Source organism: Citrus sinensis, chromosome 9, assembly GCF_022201045.2.
Source record: "Citrus sinensis cultivar Valencia sweet orange chromosome 9, DVS_A1.0, whole genome shotgun sequence".
In the NCBI taxonomy this organism is placed as follows: Eukaryota; Viridiplantae; Streptophyta; class Magnoliopsida; order Sapindales; family Rutaceae; genus Citrus; species Citrus sinensis.
In genome coordinates, this window is record NC_068564.1 from 29,482,352 (window position 1) to 29,501,200 (window position 18,849).

The window sequence follows — 18,849 nt, forward strand, 5'->3', positions numbered from 1 at the left end:
TTAAATCTGTAAGTTTTTATTTATTTTATTTTAAAATATTTATTTTTTCAATTTGTGGTTATAACAACTTAATGATTATTAATTCATTTTAAACATACAACAATAAAAAAAATAAAAAATAAGTAAAAACCTAATACTTTTCCTAAGTGAGCTTGGGCCTAAGGTTGGTAAAGCCGGGCCCATGCCCGCATTTCGCCGTCCTAAATGCAATGTAATGCTTCAGTGGCTTCATTATGAGCGAAGCTCATGAGGAGATTTTCAATAGCACCCTAACAAGGGTTTTTACGAGACACGCAAACGGAGGGGTACTAATAGCATTACTTCTTCACAAAACATAAGATCATGTAACAGAAAACCTTGTATGAGTTCCATCAAAGGGTTTTGATCTGGTGCATAAGGACTAAGGAGAGAATCATGCCCATTGGAGCAGCTCTCTCCAACAAAAACTTGAGCTAGAGAAATGCAATCTTGTAAGGTACATTTATTCATTTTGCAATTAAATTTTACAAGATTCCAATATTTTCCATTTAACATAAAAATTAAAAGTTTCATACTATTTTTATCAAGTTACTAGAATACCCTCTTATTTGTAAAATAGCACAAATGGCATCAACTCATAAAGACAGGCTGTATAAAATTTGCCTATTTACTCATACTTGCTATTGAGCTGAAGTTAGTACAAACCTCAGGGTGGTATATGATAATTTCCTGCAATTTTTTTTATCGTAAGTATCCTCATCAATAGAGATCATTATAGTATTATCCTCTAAAATATAATGGATGAAATGATTGATAAACATTAGCCCGTCAAATAAATCGGTGTCTACAATTTACCTTTGATGTTGTGCAATCTAAATAGAAGCATACAGCATAAATGGAGTATCTACAATGGCACAAGTTCATACATGATAAAGAACAGTAACAACTAATGGTTCCATTTTTTTCTTGTTCTTGGGATTCCACTCTCCTAATCTGGGTTTCTCTGTAAACAATGGATTAATCTACAACTTCATGTACAATGGTTTTCTATCTTTATGGAGTCGAAAAGGAGACAACACAATTCAACAGTTCATTGAATTTCACGTTTTAACACACAGCAAGTCAGTCTCATCTACAGGTTGAGAGCTTTCCATTTCAACCATCTGATAAGAATATGGAAGATGGATCAGCGTTTCATCAGATATTATAGAATGACCACAAAATGAAACCAGAAGCAGCAGTTTCAAGTGACGATGATAGTATTACCTTGAAACCCATCTTTTTGTACAGTTGCTGTCCAGCTATGTTGTTTCTATGCACATGTACATATACCTGCTCCACATCTGTGACCCAAGAGTCAGATCAGGAGGAAGTTCTCATGTTTCTTATTCACGGATGCTTGGTTGATCTTACCATTGGATTTAGCTGATTCAACAGCAAAATACAACATGTTGCTTGCAATACCCTGCCGACGTGCTGATTTGGCAACACATAAATTTGCAATATACCCATACCTATTCGGGCCTCTTCTGTTGATGCAGCCGAAGAGAGGAGGATTTACCCGCTCCTGTGAGAAGAATTTAACTTAATTAGCAGTGTAAGTAATTAACAGTAACAGATTGTTCGGATGATAGATAAGATTGGCACTTTTGCATTTAAGATAAGGCATGTACCCCAGGAAAATTCTCCCCTTGCAACAAATACCGGATGCTCAAATCAAGGGTTCCGACTACACTTTTCAGTACGGTGCGTTTTACGTTCCCCTCATCCTTCTTTACCTGAAAATTCGATATTATAGCACAGTATGAGGAGCTCTATCTTAACATGCACACAAAACCAATAGCAATTCAGTTCGCCTTTTAGCCATCATAATGGAGAGGAAATTGAAAGGTGAAGCAAGATTTAATTAAAAGGGATATTATCAAATATCTACCTGATGTTTCCTGACATATCAATTCGCCACCAACATTTTCTGATAACTACTTTTTCCCACGTAATATTTCACTTATCATTTTACAACCAAAATGTTAACCTCATTTAAAAAATGCTGATGTCACAAGAGTATCTGAGTAATTTCAATAATCCAATCTCTTGAAGTCAAAACAAGACCATATTAATCATAAAACTACCTAAAATATGATAATAAAATTGATCTCCCCCCCCCCCCCCCCCCCGGGGAAAAAAAGAGAGAGAGAGAGAGAACATATACTATAACCCAATCAAATCCAAACATAATATGCTTTAACTAATCAATATCAAACCATAATCCAATCATACACAAACCTTATCACTAATCAACATTACTGACGAAATCAATTCCTTAAAGATATAAAAGGCAAAATCCATATTTTTTTCAGTCAAAATCTTAATAATATTTCAAAATACAAAAGGCAAAAATGAATAAAAGAAGCTAGAAATTGACACCGTCCCAAGCCCCAGCTGCAACAGTGACTGCAGCACCATCCCCGATCCCGCAAAGTTTACTGTCAACTATCATCACCATCAAACTACCCACTGCTGATAGTGAAACCTTTACCTTTGAAACTTCATTCTGCGATTAAAACCTCAGTGCCACTATCACCATACTACTCATTGTTGACTTATCCAGATTTAACCCTGCTGTCCACCATTACTATTGATAAGAGATATGTGTAGGAAACCTAAAAATGCATATTCTGAAAAGTGATGAGTTTCTTTCCTTAGATACTTATATTTTTGTTTTTATCTCATTTTTTGTGTTTTATTTAGATTTGAAGGATTGATGTTGGTAGTGGCTGTGTGATCTCTTCCGTGTTTGCTAAGGCCGGTGTTGACATTTGGAGGAAAAAGAAAATGAAGTAGGTTTTTTTTTTCCTTTTTTCATAATTTTTTTCCCTAAATATGGATAAATTACACATGGATAAAATAGACTTTTCATATAAATTACATTAAATATTCCGTTGGTTTTAACATTTTGGTGGTTTCCGTTAGTTTTAACATTTCAGTGATAAAATGATAAGAAGTGAAAGATTAAGAGGGAAAAAGTAGTTGTCAGAAACGTTAGTGATCAAGTGGGAAAAAGTAGTTGTCAGAACATTAGTGATGAATTGATAAGTCAGGAAACATCAAGTGAGAATGAAAAAATGAAGCCAAAATCTTACAAATATCATACCGCGACAATGCAATAGTGCCTCTGTCCATTTAGCCCCCTGCATCGCCTTTTAATGGCATTGAACTCCTACACAATAAGAAGATCTATATCAACCATTCAATTCACGACAAGCAGCTTGCGCACAACATAGATCGATTAAATAGAATGACATTCAATCCTACCTGCTCTGCGAATTTCCTTTTGAAGTTATCAACATATCTGTATTAACCAGGTACACCCAAAATCAGTAATTCCCCAACTCTTCAACTTACAGTGTTGTACCTATTTTAACTACATTATCATAGTGGTGCTCAAACTCATCATTGGGACAATCTCAGGGAAGGATTCTTCCATTAAAACTTATTAATTAGCAGATTAGAAAATCAAATTCATTCCTTAAGCAAGCACTTCGTCCTTGATCAAAGCTCATTACATCGTATGTGCACGCAATTGAAAGAAACTATTAAATAGGTGCATTATACTGCTTCAAACTAACTATATAAAGACTAATGGGTTGTTCTCACCATTTTAAAATCAATTATTTAAGCGCAACAAAGGATCAAAATGCAATTATTAAACATAGATACTTTTAGATGATAAACCGTAGTTATTTTATTTAGCTAAATTAGTGTAATTATTGAACAAAATGACAATTAAAAACGCACCGTTCATTTGTCCGACCCTCCCAGTGACTTTCGGCTCGTAGCCATGCTGCTGTCTACCACAAAATCAAAAAAACAAAGCCCCCAAAATATATTAGCAGTGAACACAAATTATACAAATTAAAAAAAAAAAGAAAAAAAGGAGACCTCTAAATCTAAGATTACAAAGTGATCAAGGACCTACCCAATATTCTTCATCAAGAAGGGCTTCACGCGCGACGAATTTCCCAAATTCAAATCGGTCGTGTTGAAGCAACTCTCGATCGGACGGCTGAAGGCGGTCAAACCTCAGATCATTTGACCTTTGAGGAATCGATACTATCGAGAGATCTTCCTTTTTGGTTGTACGGGAAGATTTAGAATCCATCCTCCTGTCAAAATTTAAAAAAAAAAAGTCAATAGTTAATTAATTATATATTTATAATTAATCCGAAGAAAAGACCTAATTTTTTTTTAAAAAAAATCTTACATAGTCCAGGTTGCGGAAATTCGGCTGAACTTGCGGTGATTTCTAAAGCCGCCATCGCGATGGAATTTCAAGACTGCAGGTCTTTGAACCAAAATCGTTGACATTTGAGTTACAGCCTCGGCTTGAGCTTGAGCTTGATTTAATTTAATTTTTTAAGAATTTGAAATTTTTTTTTATGTTTCATCCAACAACATGGATAGACAAGAGAAGAATAGAAATCTGCTGTCATCTCATCTGGAAACAGTCACCATATCTGCTAACAGTTTTAGCTTTCGGATTATTTCCAGAATATAATATATTTTTTTTAATCTTCTTTTACCTTTTCTTTTTCTTTTTCTTTTTCTTTCTGGAAAGAAAGAATTATATGTAAAGACGGTTTTTATTGTTGGTTGCTACAAGGGGACTGGAGCCCATGTCCATGTAAGCTAGGGCCTATTTGCATGCCTGTCACGTGGTGGGCCGTTAATTCAGGATAAGACAAATTCTCTAGCCAATAGTTATTTTATTTTACTTTATTTTTTAAAATTTTCTCTTCGCCTCCTTGTTGGACCGCCGGCGCGAACACAGTAGTCTCTGACCAGGACCAGTAACCAATTCGAATTTGGATCTCGACATGTTGCCATGTTGGTGGGTTTTAACCGTGGGCATCTTGCCAGGACACGGAAATATAATCCGCTAAGGATTTTGCCTATATCAATTAGGACCGACCATGAAATTAAATGCTCGTTGAGTTGACGATGTGGCAACTGGCCAGAGGAACTGGATATCATTGTCAGAGCAACACGTGGATGTAACACGATGTTTGGCAATAGCAAGCCAGCCAAATCTCTTAAAAATTTCGTACAAGATAAGGGGGCTCAACTGAAATTTACCCTACTTTATAAGAATTTTACAGACAGAATACCCAAAAGTTCGTAATTTTTCATTCAGACTCAACTTGAGAAAGAAAAATAGATTGTTATTTATCTTAATTAATTAATTGATCTGATAATTGAAATGATTTGTGTTCAATGATGGAGTCTTCGAGTTTGATACGAGTGATCGAATGAGTATGATCCATGTGGCCATGTGCATGATGTATGTACTAACCTTAACTGCAGAGGCTTAAAGCCTTAAACGGCTTTCCGATGAATATTATTAAATCAACAATTCTTATTATCTTTTTTTTTTCAAAGAAAGTGTATCCTTCATTGATTCAATTTAGCAAAAAGATATACAAGTTCCGCTGAAAATTCATCCAACCACACAACAGATTCCCTTTTCTTCAAAAGCTAATTTAGCCAAGAAATGAGCTATAGCATTACAAAGTCTAGGGGTGTGTTGGCTTTCAAATTCTGAAAATTCTTCCTGCTATATGTTGCTATCCAAGTCCACGACTTCCTACGTATCCGACTCTACAATCACAGAGGTTCTGTATGAACTTAAAAGCAATTTGTATTTCCCATTCTACTGCAGCTTCAGCCATGGTTACATTGCCATAGAGAAAGGGGAAAAAAAATGAAAAAATCTAGAACAAGAAGAGTTGGGTTACCTCAATCTTTTTCAGTCTGGCTTAAAAATAGCTGAGAGCTTTTTCTGAGCCCTGTTCAACATTTTCAGCACAATTAATTCAAATTCACATATCAGTAGAAAAAGGATAAAAATATAATTTTTACTCATTCTTTGGTTAAAATTATTTAGTGAATAAGGGTGACTTGTGATCCAAGCTAAATAATGTGGTTTGTACACCAGAACTAAAATACTTGTTAAAAGAAAGACAATTTACATAAAGCTTTACTTGTTCTTTGCTTTTCACTCTCTTTCCATGCCTTGATAAAAAAAGACACTTATCCTTTCCAACCTCTACAAGAAGAAGTGAAAAAACATAGCATGAAACCACAAATTATTTACTTAGGAATCATTACATTTTGATCAGCTCAACAAAAAATTTTGAACAAAATCCACACCAACTTTCACTCGAAGCATGATCATATAGTCACTAAATAATGAAAATAATGTCATTTTTCATCTGGAGCCCAAAACTAAGTAAGTTTTTAGGAGATTTGGTATTCACAGTCACTTCCAACTATAGCAAAAACACAAATTACAAGTCATGGATCCCCATCTCAGCATCTCATTATATTTATACCCCACTCAGGAAAACTAACACTGCTTTCTTTTTACACATGCAGCTTCTAATCAGTAACAACGTCAATTTAATGGTGAAATTGCAAATCAAAACACACGACAGCTTCAATAACACAAATAACTTATATCTTTTACATAAACATCAACCAAAATTTCTTGTTGTATTTGTCAAAAATTAGCCACATACGTTTGATAAGCACAATCATGCCCATAAAAAATTAAGAAAAAAAAAATTCTTTTCTTTCACCATTTTCCCTCAAAAATCTTTAAAATCCTACTTTGTACTCGCTACATCGTTTTCGACACCTGTGAAAGCTCACATCTCAACACAATCTAACAGCAATTTGTAGGATTTTAGTGAAACTGGTCCATGTACAACAGTAATAGACTTCCATTTATAACAAAAAGTTCAAGTTATAGCCGATCATGAGGTCAATACAATTGCATTATCACAAATCTATCGCATTTTTCACATTCTGGAACCATTACTTCATCATTTCAGCGCATGCCCCAGTAAAGCCATGTCATGCATCTTCCCTGTTGAAACTTTTTTCCCCCCTCGAATTGATCCAAAAAAAATGCAACAAACCATTTTCATTGTTCTCGGCCCAACACATGTAAAAACCACGACATAAACCATCCCAAAAATGGAAAAAGAAAAAGAAAAAATTTAAAACCCCTTTAATGGAATACTGCCAATATACACTTCAAACTATCTTTAACGTCTTTAATCATGAAGCCAAGGAAAATATGAGAAGCAATATCTAACAATCTCAAACAATTCTCAAGACCCTTTTTCAATCAATCACAAGACTAGAGAGTAACTCGACTTAGCCCTATCTTAAGCATGCTACATGCATTTTGATTAATCATTTAACTAAAACTAACATGAATTGATGGAAAAATCGGGAGAAACAGCTACATTCTTAAACAATTTTTGAGACCCATTTTCAACTTTTCACCAAATCTTCCAATTTCAGCTAATGAAAATAACATGCAGGGTAAGAAGCTAACAAATACCTCATTCGCGGCTCCAAAACAGAGTCACCGGCAAAACTCACTGGTCTGTACTCTCTTACCTCGCGGTCGTGAGCCGTTGTCGCTGATATGAGAGTTGTCGGCTTCGTCGTCATGGTCTTTTAGCTTGTGCCAACGTACTTGATGAATTCATTCCAGAGAAAACGAAATGGGATTTGAACTTGATTGCTATGGTTTCGGGGGAGGAAAGAGATGAACAAAGTTCGGACCATTTCCAGAATCCAATGTGAAAATCTTAAGTTTATTGGAATATTTTTATCATTAACGTGTTCAAGTTCGATCTTGCTAATGCCTTCGTCTACATTATCGCTGTGTTTACTTGGAGTAGGTGCGGGGAGTGTGGATTTCTCTCACTTTTGTGTTTACTTACTTAAAACGGGAAGGATTTAGGAGTTCTATTCTGTAGGCTTTATTTTTAGAGAATGAAGTGGAAGTGAGACTCTCATCGGAGAAGGTGTAAGTGGGAATTCACTCCCACCTCTCTCATGATAGACTTGTAAAACTCATCTTTCTTATTGATAAATCAACCGTATATAAATACATTAGAAGTTAATTGAAGATCCTATAAACTAGTGAAGTTACAAACTGAATCCTATAATTATGGGTGACAGCTAGATACATACAAACTGAAATGGAAGTCTAAGTTTATCAGTTTCAACTGATTGTCATCTCTATTATGCCCCCTCAAGATGGAGCGCGGGAAAGAAGTCCAATCTTGTGTTTAAGTTGAAGGAAACGTTGTCTTGGAAGGGGCTTGGTAAGAGCGTCAGCAAGCTGATCGGCAGAAGAGACATGAGCTACACGGAGAGTACCATGTTGAACTTGATCCCGGATAAAATGAAAATCTATTGCAACATGCTTCATTCGGGAATGAAAGAGTGGATTGGAACAGAGCTGAGTTGCTCCAATATTATCACAGTAAATGACAGGGCAGGTGGGAAGCGAAATGCCAAGATCAGTCAAGAGATAACAAATGAAATTAAGTTCAGCAGCTGTATTTGCGACGGAACGATACTCTGCCTCAGTGGAGGATCTAGCAACAGTCCGTTGCTTTTTAGAACTCCAGGAGATAGGAGTTTTACCAAGATATACAACATAAGCACTGGTTGAGCAAAAAGTGTCCTTGTCCCCTGCCCAATCAGCATCAGAAAAGGCCTGTAAACTAAGAGAAGTGTCGGAGAAGGCATGCAAACTGAGAGTAGAGTCATTGTAGAGTTGCAGACCATCATCAATGGTGCCAACAAGATAACGTAGTAACCGTTTGACAAAGGACCAATGTTCAGTTGTTGGGCAGTGCATATATTGGGAGAGTTTGTTGACAGCAAAAGCGATGTCTGGTCTTGTTATTAGCAAATATTGGAGACTCCCAACCACATGGCGATACTCAGTTGGATTAGACAGAGGAGAACCGGAGGTTAACATGAGAGTTGGACTGGTTGGTATGGGAGTAAGAACAGGCTTGGCATCTTGCATCTTGGTTTGAGTGAGGAGATCCATAATATATCGCCTTTGTGAAAGTAACAAGCCATGATTGTTTGGTACAACCTCTACACCCAGAAAGTAAGTCAGAAAGCCAAGGTCTTTGATGGAAAATCGCTGAGCAAGAATAGCAATGAAGTGATTAACTGTGGTTGTATTGTCTCCTGTGAGAATTAAATCATCAACATAAACAAGGAGATACATAGTATGGCCACCATTATGAAAGACAAAAAGGGATGTATCAGCATGGGAATTTTGAAAGCCAAACTGTAGGAGGAATGTTCTGAGCTCATGGTACCACGCACGGGGGGCTTGTTTAAGGCCATATATTGCTTTATTGAGTTTGCAGACATAGGAGGGGCTATCTTTATCAACAAATCCCGGTGGCTGTGACATGTATACATTTTCTGAGAGATGTCCTTGAAGAAAGGCATTGTTTACATCAAGTTGCCTTAAGGACCAACCACGGCTGACTGCGATACTGAGAACAATTCGGACAGTAGTCGGTTTTACAACTGGACTGAAAGTATCTTGGTAATCTAGTCCAGGACGTTGGTGGAAGCCTTTTGCAACCAATCGAGCCTTGAACCTGTCAACAGAGCCATCAGATTTGCGTTTAGTTCTAAAAATCCACTTACATCCAACCAGATTTTGATTTCTATCCGGTGGGACTAGAACCCATGTGCCATTCTTTACTAAAGCGTCATACTCTTCAGACATGGCGCGACGCCATTTATGATCTTTGAGAGCTTGGGTCAATGTGGTGGGTTCATTATCATTGCCTGTGGTTAATTGGGTGTGAAGATTCATTTTGGTGAGGGGTTTGCGAATATTATTTTTCGCTCTAGTAGTCATGGTGTGGGTGGGTTGTGGCTGAGGCTCGGGTGGGTTTATATGTGGTGATGGTTGTTGGGAATTGTTGGTAGTTGAAGGTGCACATGATGGTGGTGGAACAGAAGTGACAGGCAGGGCTGGTGATGGTGAAGCTTCTCTGGGGGTTTGCTGTTGAGTGTTCACTGCAGATGACGAATTGAGTGGTGGTACCAATGGCACGGTGGGAATGCGAAGAGGTGGTGGAATCCAAGTAGCAATGAAATCTGATTGTGGATAAGAGGATGAAACAGAGAGATGACGGAAGGGAAAAACTGACTCAACAAATTTAACATGCCTAGAGACATATATTTTGGAAGTTGATGGATCAAGGCAGTAGTAAGCACTCTGAGTTAAAGAGTATCCAAGGAAGACACATGGTTTGGATCGAGTGTCTAGTTTGTTGGTTGTATACGGTCTAAGCCAGGGATAGCATAAACAACCAAAAATTTTGAGTTTTGAGTAATTAGGGGCTAGTGAAAAAATTTTTTCATAAGGAGAGGAAAGGTTGAGTGTGGGTGTGGGCATTCGATTTATTAAATAAACGGCTGTGGCTAAGGCATAAGGCCAATAATTTAAAGGAAGAGAGGCATGAGAGAGTAATGCTAATCCAGTCTCTACAATATGAAGATGTCTACGTTCAGAAAAACCATTGTGTTCAGGTGTGTGAGGTGGTGTAGTGAGATGAGAAATACCATTTGTTGAAAGAAAATGGGCAAGGGCAATATATTCACCACCGTTGTCAGTGTAAAGTGTTTTTATGGGTTTATCAAAATATTTTTCAACAATGGCTTTAAATCTGATAAAAATATCTTTGACTTCAGATTTTTGTTTGAGAGGATAGAACCAAATATATCTGGTGAAATGATCCACAAAAATGACATAATATTTAAATCCATTATTTGATAGAATTGGAGAAGTCCAAACATCAGAAAAGATAGTTTCAAGGGGTTGAGAAGAGACAATTGTAGATTGAGAGAATGATAATTTGTGGCTTTTATTACTTAGACAAGCATTACAAGAAAAGTTATTGGATAATGAAGAAGAGATATCGAGATTATTTTGGGAAACAATCTGTTTCAAAATGTGAAAAGCTGGGTGTCCTAGTCTTTGATGCCACTCGGGTAAGGTTGTTTTGATGCTGGAAAATGCAAGCAAGGGTGGAGATACCGGCCACTCATAAACGCCATCCTTAGTTTGGCCCTGCAGCAGTGTTGCCCCCGTTCGAGTGTCCTTTACAAGAAAAGAAGTTGGTAAGAATTCAATGGAGACATTATTTGAGGTACAAAATTGAGAAATGGAAATGAGATTCTTTTTCATAGCAGGAACACAGAGGACATTGTTCAATCGAAAATTGTTATGAGTTGTGGAGAGAGAAGTAGAACCGGTATGAGTAATGGAGAGACCCGAGCCATCACCGATCATAATGTCATCCGAGCCATTATATGGAGCATGCATGGATAGATTGTGTAGATCAGCTGTAACATGGTGAGAGGCTCCACTGTCCAGGAGCCAAGATGTAGTACTAGGTGTATGGGAAGCATAATGAGCCCTTGGTTGCCATGGAGTTGCAGACAGATTGGGCAAAGCAGGAGAAGGACTTCCTGTATTACTGTTGGATGTGTTAACTGGGACTAGTCGAAATGAGGGACACCTTTTTGCTGTATGTCCTTGTATCCTGCAAATTTGGCAATAACCCAAGTATGGCCGAGATGGACGATTACCTTGAGTTGAGAGTTGGCTGTTGTTTGGTGGAGTAGGATACTTGTTTTGGTGGTTGTGGGAGGGACGCCATGAATTGTTGGTGGTCCCTGAAGGTGCAGGTGAGCGCCAAGGTGCTGGATTTTTGGTGGTAGGATTAGCAGTGGCAGGAAAGTGAAGGGGTTCTGGTTTCGTGGTGAGCATTGAAGCTTCAAAGTTGAGCAACTTTTCATGTAGTTCCTCAAAGGTTATAGGCATGTCTCTGGCTTGGACGGCACGTGTTAGTTCTCTGTATTCATCGCCAAGGCCATCAAGTATCTTTTCGGTGAGATCTTCCGCATCTAGTGGTGCTCCAAGAAGGGCAAGCTCATCAGCCTTTGCCTTGATGGATTGCAAAAACATTGTGACAGTGTCAGAGCCTTTAGTGATCATCTTGAGTTGGCTTTTGGCTTGTTTAATACGGCCACGAGAAGGCTTGGCGTAGGTGGTGGCCAGGATAGTCCATGCTTCGCGAGCGGTCGTGGCTCGGGCAATGAATGGTATGATGGTGTGGGAGAGGGAGCCAATGATTGCATTCAAGATTAACTGGTCCTGTCGGATCCAGAGAGTGTGAGCAGGGTTGGTTATGGTTGTTTCATTTTGTGTGAGAGTGGCTGGGGGACATGGCTTTGAGCCATCTATATAGCCTAGGAGGTCATAGCCAATGAAGAGGGTGTGAAATTGTAGTTTCCATGAGAGGTAGTTGGTGGAGGTGAGTTTTAGAGGGGTTTGGGCAGCAACATTTATACTGATGAGGGCGTTTTGGGATTCATTGGTGTTGAGAATGGAGGGGGAAGAGGTAGCCATGGCTGTTCGAGAGTGAAGAAAGGAATGGGATGTGAGAAGAAAAGTAAAATGAATTTTTTGAGTTTGTTATCTCTGGTTGAGCTCTGATACCATGATAGACTTGTAAAACTCATCTTTCTTATTGATAAATCAACCGTATATAAATACATTAGAAGTTAATTGAAGATCCTATAAACTAGTGAAGTTACAAACTGAATCCTATAATTATGGGTGACAGCTAGATACATACAAACTGAAATGGAAGTCTAAGTTTATCAGTTTCAACTGATTGTCATCTCTATTATCTCATTTCTATATTATATTTAACTAAATAATAATTTATATTGATTCTAAGTTAAAATTATTTTAAAATAATATTATTATATTAATAGAAAATTAATAAATATAATATTATTATATTTATTTTAAAAATAATAATATTATATTTATTTAATATTAATAATAATAAATACTTTATTCTAATAAAATATTAATTTTGTACTAAATAATATTATATTATTATTTTATATAATAATAAATTTAATATAATTATATTAAATAAAATAAAATAACATTTCATTTTATATTAAAATTAAAATTAATAATTTATTGTTCATAATTAAGAATATTAATAATTATAATAAATTTACAAATATAATAAAATAAATATTATTCATTAAATATATTTTTTATTAGTTTTGTAATTAAAAACTATAATTCTTTAAATAAGGATAAAATTATAATTTGAAACTATTTACTCTCAATCCAAGACAAAGTAAACACATAAATTGAATTCTGATCTCCATTTTATGCTTCCATTCCAGTGTAAGTAAATAACCTACTCCCACTCCCACTCCACACTTCCAATCCTAGGATTCTCACTCCTCAGAATTCCCAAATCAATCCAAAAAGTAAACGATACCTATATGTACCTAACGGAGTACTGATAAGAGAGGAGGTTTCTGAGAATACACGGATGCTTTCTATTAAAGTGAGAAAATCCTAAACCTCAGAGGATGTTTTTGAAAATTACCCTAATAATCTTCCTCAATGGTATTCACGTCGTCCTCGCGATCTGGACTCGCACATGCTCTCCAAAGCATTCTTGATTCTCCTGCTGCATCAATGCGAACGTCCTCCACCTTTCCAATCTTTGAGTCCCACACACGAATAGTGCGTACATCCGTAGACATTTGTGGAATTGTACCTGAAATGAGACATGTGTAAAAGACTGTTTCAAGAGGCTACCAATACCAGTTGCCACTTGGTTCTTGAAGCACAATGAGAGCTCAGTCAAAATGCCACGGTCCTCCAGCTAACATCCTCCGTTTATCAGCTTCTACGTGAATTTTGAACATAAAAATGTTATTTCCCAAGCCCTCTACTTTAAAATCAAAATCTATGCCAAGCTTTTTGCCATGCTGTTTTAAGACCATCTCGAGGTATCCCTCTCGGGAGAAAGATTTTTCCAACTGAACAGCCTGCAACAATTTGAAACTCCTTTTTCTTTCATACTGCCCATAAAAGTGATTGTATCTTCCTCTTCTCCTGCTGGAGTTATTGCTTGATACTTGCTTATTAAGTCTTCTGTTCCCATTTGTCCTGACTATGACACAACCTGCAATCAATGGTTTGTACTATGCCCTTAACGACTGTTGAAAACACCCACCAATCTCACTCACTTCCCTGTGTTGTTATGAAAACCCCTTGTCTTAAATCTCGCACTCCTCTCTGCTATCGGTTCTCCCACCCTGTAGGAGCTTCCGAAAGGCTGAAAACTAGAAGCAAAACAAAAGAAAAGCTAAATGAACTAAGACCCATCTATGCTTCCATTTAGTATTCTATCCGTCAGAGAAAACACTAGTGAAGGAAGACGCCAAGGAAGGGGCTTAAGTAAAATGTGTTTACATCGACACCATTTTTCTAGCCTCAACCAAAAGCGATAGACAATTAGATAACGTGTTGTAATATCTACTTCGATTCAAGATATATTTTGCAGAATCCAGTAGATAAGTTTAATTAATATAAAACATGATATATTCCATTTATAGCTCTACATTAAACTACTACACACACATGAATTGGCCACTACCGCAGTGACCAAACACAACAAAAGTACATATAAAAGTAATCAAATAGCTGATAAGATAACTGAATAGTGGGCTTCAGTTGAGTTCAGCCTTCAAAATCAGTTTTGACCCACTGCCCATACTTGCTCTTCATCTTCTCATCGAATTCTTTGGCTTTAACCTCAGCAATCTTGGCTGCATTTGCCATGGATTCCTCTTGCACTTGAGCAATTTTCCTGCTCCTCTTCTTTGCCATTGCCTCTCTCTCAGCTTCTATCTCCTCATAATCTCTTACCCAACAGCTATGTATAACACAGCTCAATATCAACACCAGTAACTGCATTAGAAACATTGCCATCAAAATCCCACACTCTAATCTCACCAAAACTTTAGCCTCTTTGGGGTCACGTTCTGACTTTAGCATCGAAAGGCTTGATTTTTCTCTGGTGAACAATGCCAGTGTGCTAAGTAATTGCCCCATCAATGAGGCGAGGAGAAGTGAGACGTGGGTTATGAAACAGAAGTGAGTGAGCTGAGAGTAGAAACCCACAAAGGAGGAGAGCAGAGAGATGCAAGAGACCATAAGGAATGCCAAGCCAAAAGAAGTAGGTGGCATTTTGAGGAGAATTGTTGGGGCTAGAGAAGCTGCAGATAAGATAAAGAGTGTGAAATTGAGACAAGAAAGTAGAAGATTTGGGAAGGAACATGACCTTCTAAGCTTAGAGGAAGCCATTTGTGAATGAATTAATTGATGCAAGGAGTAAGGAGCTAGCATTTGAATTTATATAGCAAGACAGCTCGGCCGTTGGAGGCAGGCTATAACGGCTATGTTGTAAAGGGCCCACTTTTTGCATTGTTCGATATGTATCATGTCGCTCATTCCCTCCACTTGGATTTGAAGTAATTTAAAAGTTTGAGCTATCTGGCTTTTAAAAGTGGCTGCCTGCACAGAGCAGATTGCATAGCAAACCCAAGGGACAATATGCACTGAAGCTAATCTCGAATCTAACCTATTTTAAAGCTCATTTTGCAATTTGTAGTTGAATAATTTACTTCCACATCAAGGCTCACTCGGTTTCAACTATCAGGAACAAGGATTAGCCAGCCGATAACATTTTGTTGCAATTGACCTTCTTAAACATAACAAACGGAAGGTAGCCAAAAACCTGCGAAGTTCTTTGAGATTTGCTGGTAATGCCCGGTGGAGGCTGAGTTCTCTCAATGGTTGTTTTGATGTGTGCATTATACAAACTTTAAGATATTACAAGTATTGATTAGTAGCAGAATCTTCTTCAGAGGGTAAAAGGTTTTCAACAGCAATTATAAAGTCATTTACATCGACAAAAAGTAAGTAATGGAAAAACAAATGCCATGAAAACTGAAGCAATCACGATTCACTAACAAAAGCCAAAAAAACAATGATTATCCAAAAGCCAATTGCATACATGAAGCTACTTTCATTTTGAAAACAAACAGTCAACAAAGACTTGTTTGATTTGGCGAATCTTGTTTACATATGTGCATATTAAGGAAGGACCGTCATCTGATTCATTGAATGCTAACCCGACAATGATCAGTGTCACTACTTTCCAGGCATGGGATGCATTCTAATGCGAATTGCATCTTTCAGCCTTTGCCAATCCCGCTAAATAATAAGGTCCTGAAATGAAAAATTACTATTTAATATAAAAAAAGTTCAACAGCTAAGATTAAGAGAAAACAACGCAATTCATTGCCTTCTGGAAAATATTCTATGTGATTTTCAAAATACCTCAACAACCAGAATAAGTCCAAGTATAGGCCTACCTGGTTTTTTAATGAGTATCAAGAAGAATGGGTTAGAATGGTCTCAACTCTATCTAGTGATGCTTGCAATCTTCCTGAATTCATGTTGAACAACGGTTCACCAGTACCCAGAGCCCTGTTGAATGCAACATTTCAGCAAAAAGCTATAAAATTATATATACAGAAATATCTTGCATCAAAAAGAGGAACACATGGATAACCAAAAAAAAAAAAAAAGAATCACCATTGATTGCTGAACAAGAGTAAGCAGTGTTACAGTCATCCATTTTTCTAAGGAGTGATTTTGGAATCTTATATAAGTAAACATAAACTCTCATGATTACTTCATTGGTAACTGCATAGAAGATCAAAGAACTTGCCCAGTAATCTCTGGAAGAACATAATCTGCCCTCCAACCAAATCGAAAATCCACCCCAGGACACAAGCCCAGAGATGTCTTATTCCGGATCCGGGATACTCCATCTCCACCTAAACATGTAGTGAGTTTCCATTTCCAACCAGTTGCATGCAATTGAAAATTATGGCCTATGCCAACCTGCAATTTTACAAGAGTTTGAGCATCATTGCTGCAAAATTTGGAATAAACAAGAGCCAATAAAATCACGCAGATACAAATAGCATATTTATGAACTCATGTGGAACATCCTATCAAAGATAAAACTCTATCTAATACAGCCAGAGGAAAAGGGGATTAAGTTAAATGATTAACCTGGAGATTCAGAAATTTGGTTACAGGGATCTTTTTCGAAAGAATGCGTACATCCTGGTGGATAGGCTCATATATGAACTTCCACGGCCTATTAGGGGACAAAGGCTTCAGTATGATCTTTGCTTGGTATTCATTGACTGGAGCATTATAGAACTGGGCCATAACATGAGAAAAATTCATAAAACAAAAGAACACCAAACATTGACTTGTAGATTGTAAGGAAAAATATATATACATTAAGTTGTACGCAGCAACTAGCCAACTACATAGCAGATGCCCTTCCAAATTTCAAAAATGTGCAATGAACAAAGATGAGTGCTCGTCAACTATTCAAATCCATCCAATGCAGCAATGCCCAGACATAAGGAGAAAAGGCATACTTGATTATTACACGTATTATTTTCATTTCTATCAAGTGGAACATTTTGGGCCATCCAACATTCTGTTCAATCGCATTAAGTTATATAATAAACTTTGAATGAAGCAGGTATAAGTCCCCTTTTTATTTTCAGAACAGCTTAAGACATAATGGCAGCTTTTGTCCAACCTACAACCTTCATCAATAACTAATAAAGCAATATATTAACTTCACGAACTGCATTTTCAAGTATCTTAACTGAAGATAAACTCCCATAGAAACTCCAGATTTTGAGATGCCATACTCTTCATTATTGGTTCCACCCAAATACAACATAGACCTTATACATACATTAATCAATGGTAAAATTGTGCAATAAATCAATAATTTAGCTATTGTAAGAGACAAGCTCATGATTGTTTGCAAAATTAACCATCATCCACAGTAATTAAAAGTTAAAAATTGTTAAAGCATGAGATAGGAAATACAATAGAACAAATGAAAACAGTAAAAGGCATGGGAACGGAATGAACCTCTAAATTGACACCAACTCGAAACCCTTCAATTTCTTTTCTAAACTTGAGAAACAGCTCTGATGGCATCAAATTTATGCTGTAAAGCTCATCCCACGAAGTGGGTTCCTCCCCATTTGAACCCGCTTCCATTTTTCAAGCAATATTAAGCTGCGCAAATTTTGTTTTTTTTTAAAAAAAAAATTGCAAGAAGTTTAAACCCAATAGCTCATGTGTTTCATGCACTACAGAAGGGAAACAGCAACAGAAAAATAATAAATCATACGTAGAGTAGAATTGTGTGGGCTCTGAGTTGAAGAACTAAAAGCTTTCATAGAACTCGATAAATAGACAGTGCTGCAACTTATTTCTACGGGAAATATTCTAGGAGGGGGCGTGCTATCCCCGGAGTCGGCACTCGTAATTTTCTAAATTTTAAATGAATAAGCAATTATTTATCATAATAAAGTAAGTTTTTCACAGGGAATAGCCCGTAGATTGTCTTTTTCTTTTAAAAAAATAAAAAGAGTTTAATAAATCTGAATTTTTTTCGAATACCCTATAGTAGACATAAGTTTAAGGTGATATAGTATAATTAAAAAATTATATTATTTTTTTTGGTGCATTTACTTTTTAAATTGAGGAGTTGAAATTTAGAATATGAATAATCGATAGTATTTACTTGTTAAAATAAAAAATAATAATATGAATAAAATATGTGAAACTTGCATAAAATATATATATATATTAAGAAATGAGAACTTGATTTCCATGGGGTTGGGAATTAAGTTCTAATTTTTTTAACTCCTTATTTTACCTCACCCAAAATTTGTAATTTCTATTTTATCCTCATATAAAATATTATTATATTATATTATATGGTCCGGCTACAGTGCAACTATGGTACCGTGCCACAGTTGCATCCAGCCGTTGGATGCACTTGAATGGGTGGGGTCTACGGGCATCCAACGGTTGGATGCAACTGTGGGACGGTACCACAGTTGCACCACATGTTTTTCCTATATTATATTATATTATATTATATTTTTATTTTTATAATTCTTATTTTTTTGTATTTGTTTGATAATAATGCTACTAATTAATGATAATAATTT

General features: G+C 36.6%; 3 protein-coding genes and 1 long non-coding RNA gene across 4 annotated transcripts; all 4 read right to left on the bottom strand.

Moving 5' to 3' along the window:
• Nucleotides 1-777: 777 nt before the first annotated feature.
• Nucleotides 778-4,615, bottom strand: LOC102618036 (uncharacterized). Its single transcript, XM_006474680.4, has 9 exons — nt 4,241-4,615; nt 3,956-4,142; nt 3,775-3,827; nt 3,292-3,328; nt 3,131-3,196; nt 1,653-1,757; nt 1,393-1,546; nt 1,246-1,322; nt 778-1,142 (listed from the first exon to the last, which is right to left on the bottom strand). Exons 1-9 carry the CDS (start codon nt 4,342-4,344, stop codon nt 1,080-1,082), a joined length of 846 nt encoding a protein of 281 aa, XP_006474743.1. The 5' UTR covers nt 4,345-4,615; the 3' UTR covers nt 778-1,079.
• Nucleotides 4,616-5,368: 753 nt separating this feature from the next.
• Nucleotides 5,369-7,714, bottom strand: LOC107176489 (uncharacterized). The gene is made up of 3 exons (XR_001507827.3): nt 7,388-7,714; nt 5,772-5,822; nt 5,369-5,634 (listed from the first exon to the last, which is right to left on the bottom strand). It is a non-coding gene; the product is annotated as an uncharacterized LOC107176489 (long non-coding RNA).
• A 6,516-nt stretch (nt 7,715-14,230) lies between these two features.
• On the bottom strand, nt 14,231-15,117 carry LOC102617756 (uncharacterized). Its single transcript, XM_006474679.3, has one exon. It carries the CDS (start codon nt 15,080-15,082, stop codon nt 14,456-14,458), a length of 627 nt encoding a protein of 208 aa, XP_006474742.1. The 5' UTR covers nt 15,083-15,117; the 3' UTR covers nt 14,231-14,455.
• A 604-nt stretch (nt 15,118-15,721) lies between these two features.
• Nucleotides 15,722-18,182, bottom strand: LOC102617374 (uncharacterized). Its single transcript, XM_006474678.4, has 6 exons — nt 18,021-18,182; nt 17,756-17,905; nt 16,865-17,017; nt 16,515-16,690; nt 16,156-16,270; nt 15,722-16,009 (listed from the first exon to the last, which is right to left on the bottom strand). The coding sequence occupies exons 2-5, from the start codon at nt 17,885-17,887 to the stop codon at nt 16,174-16,176; spliced, it is 558 nt and encodes a 185-aa protein (XP_006474741.1). The 5' UTR covers nt 17,888-17,905; nt 18,021-18,182; the 3' UTR covers nt 15,722-16,009; nt 16,156-16,173.
• Between the last annotated feature and the right edge of the window lie 667 nt (nt 18,183-18,849).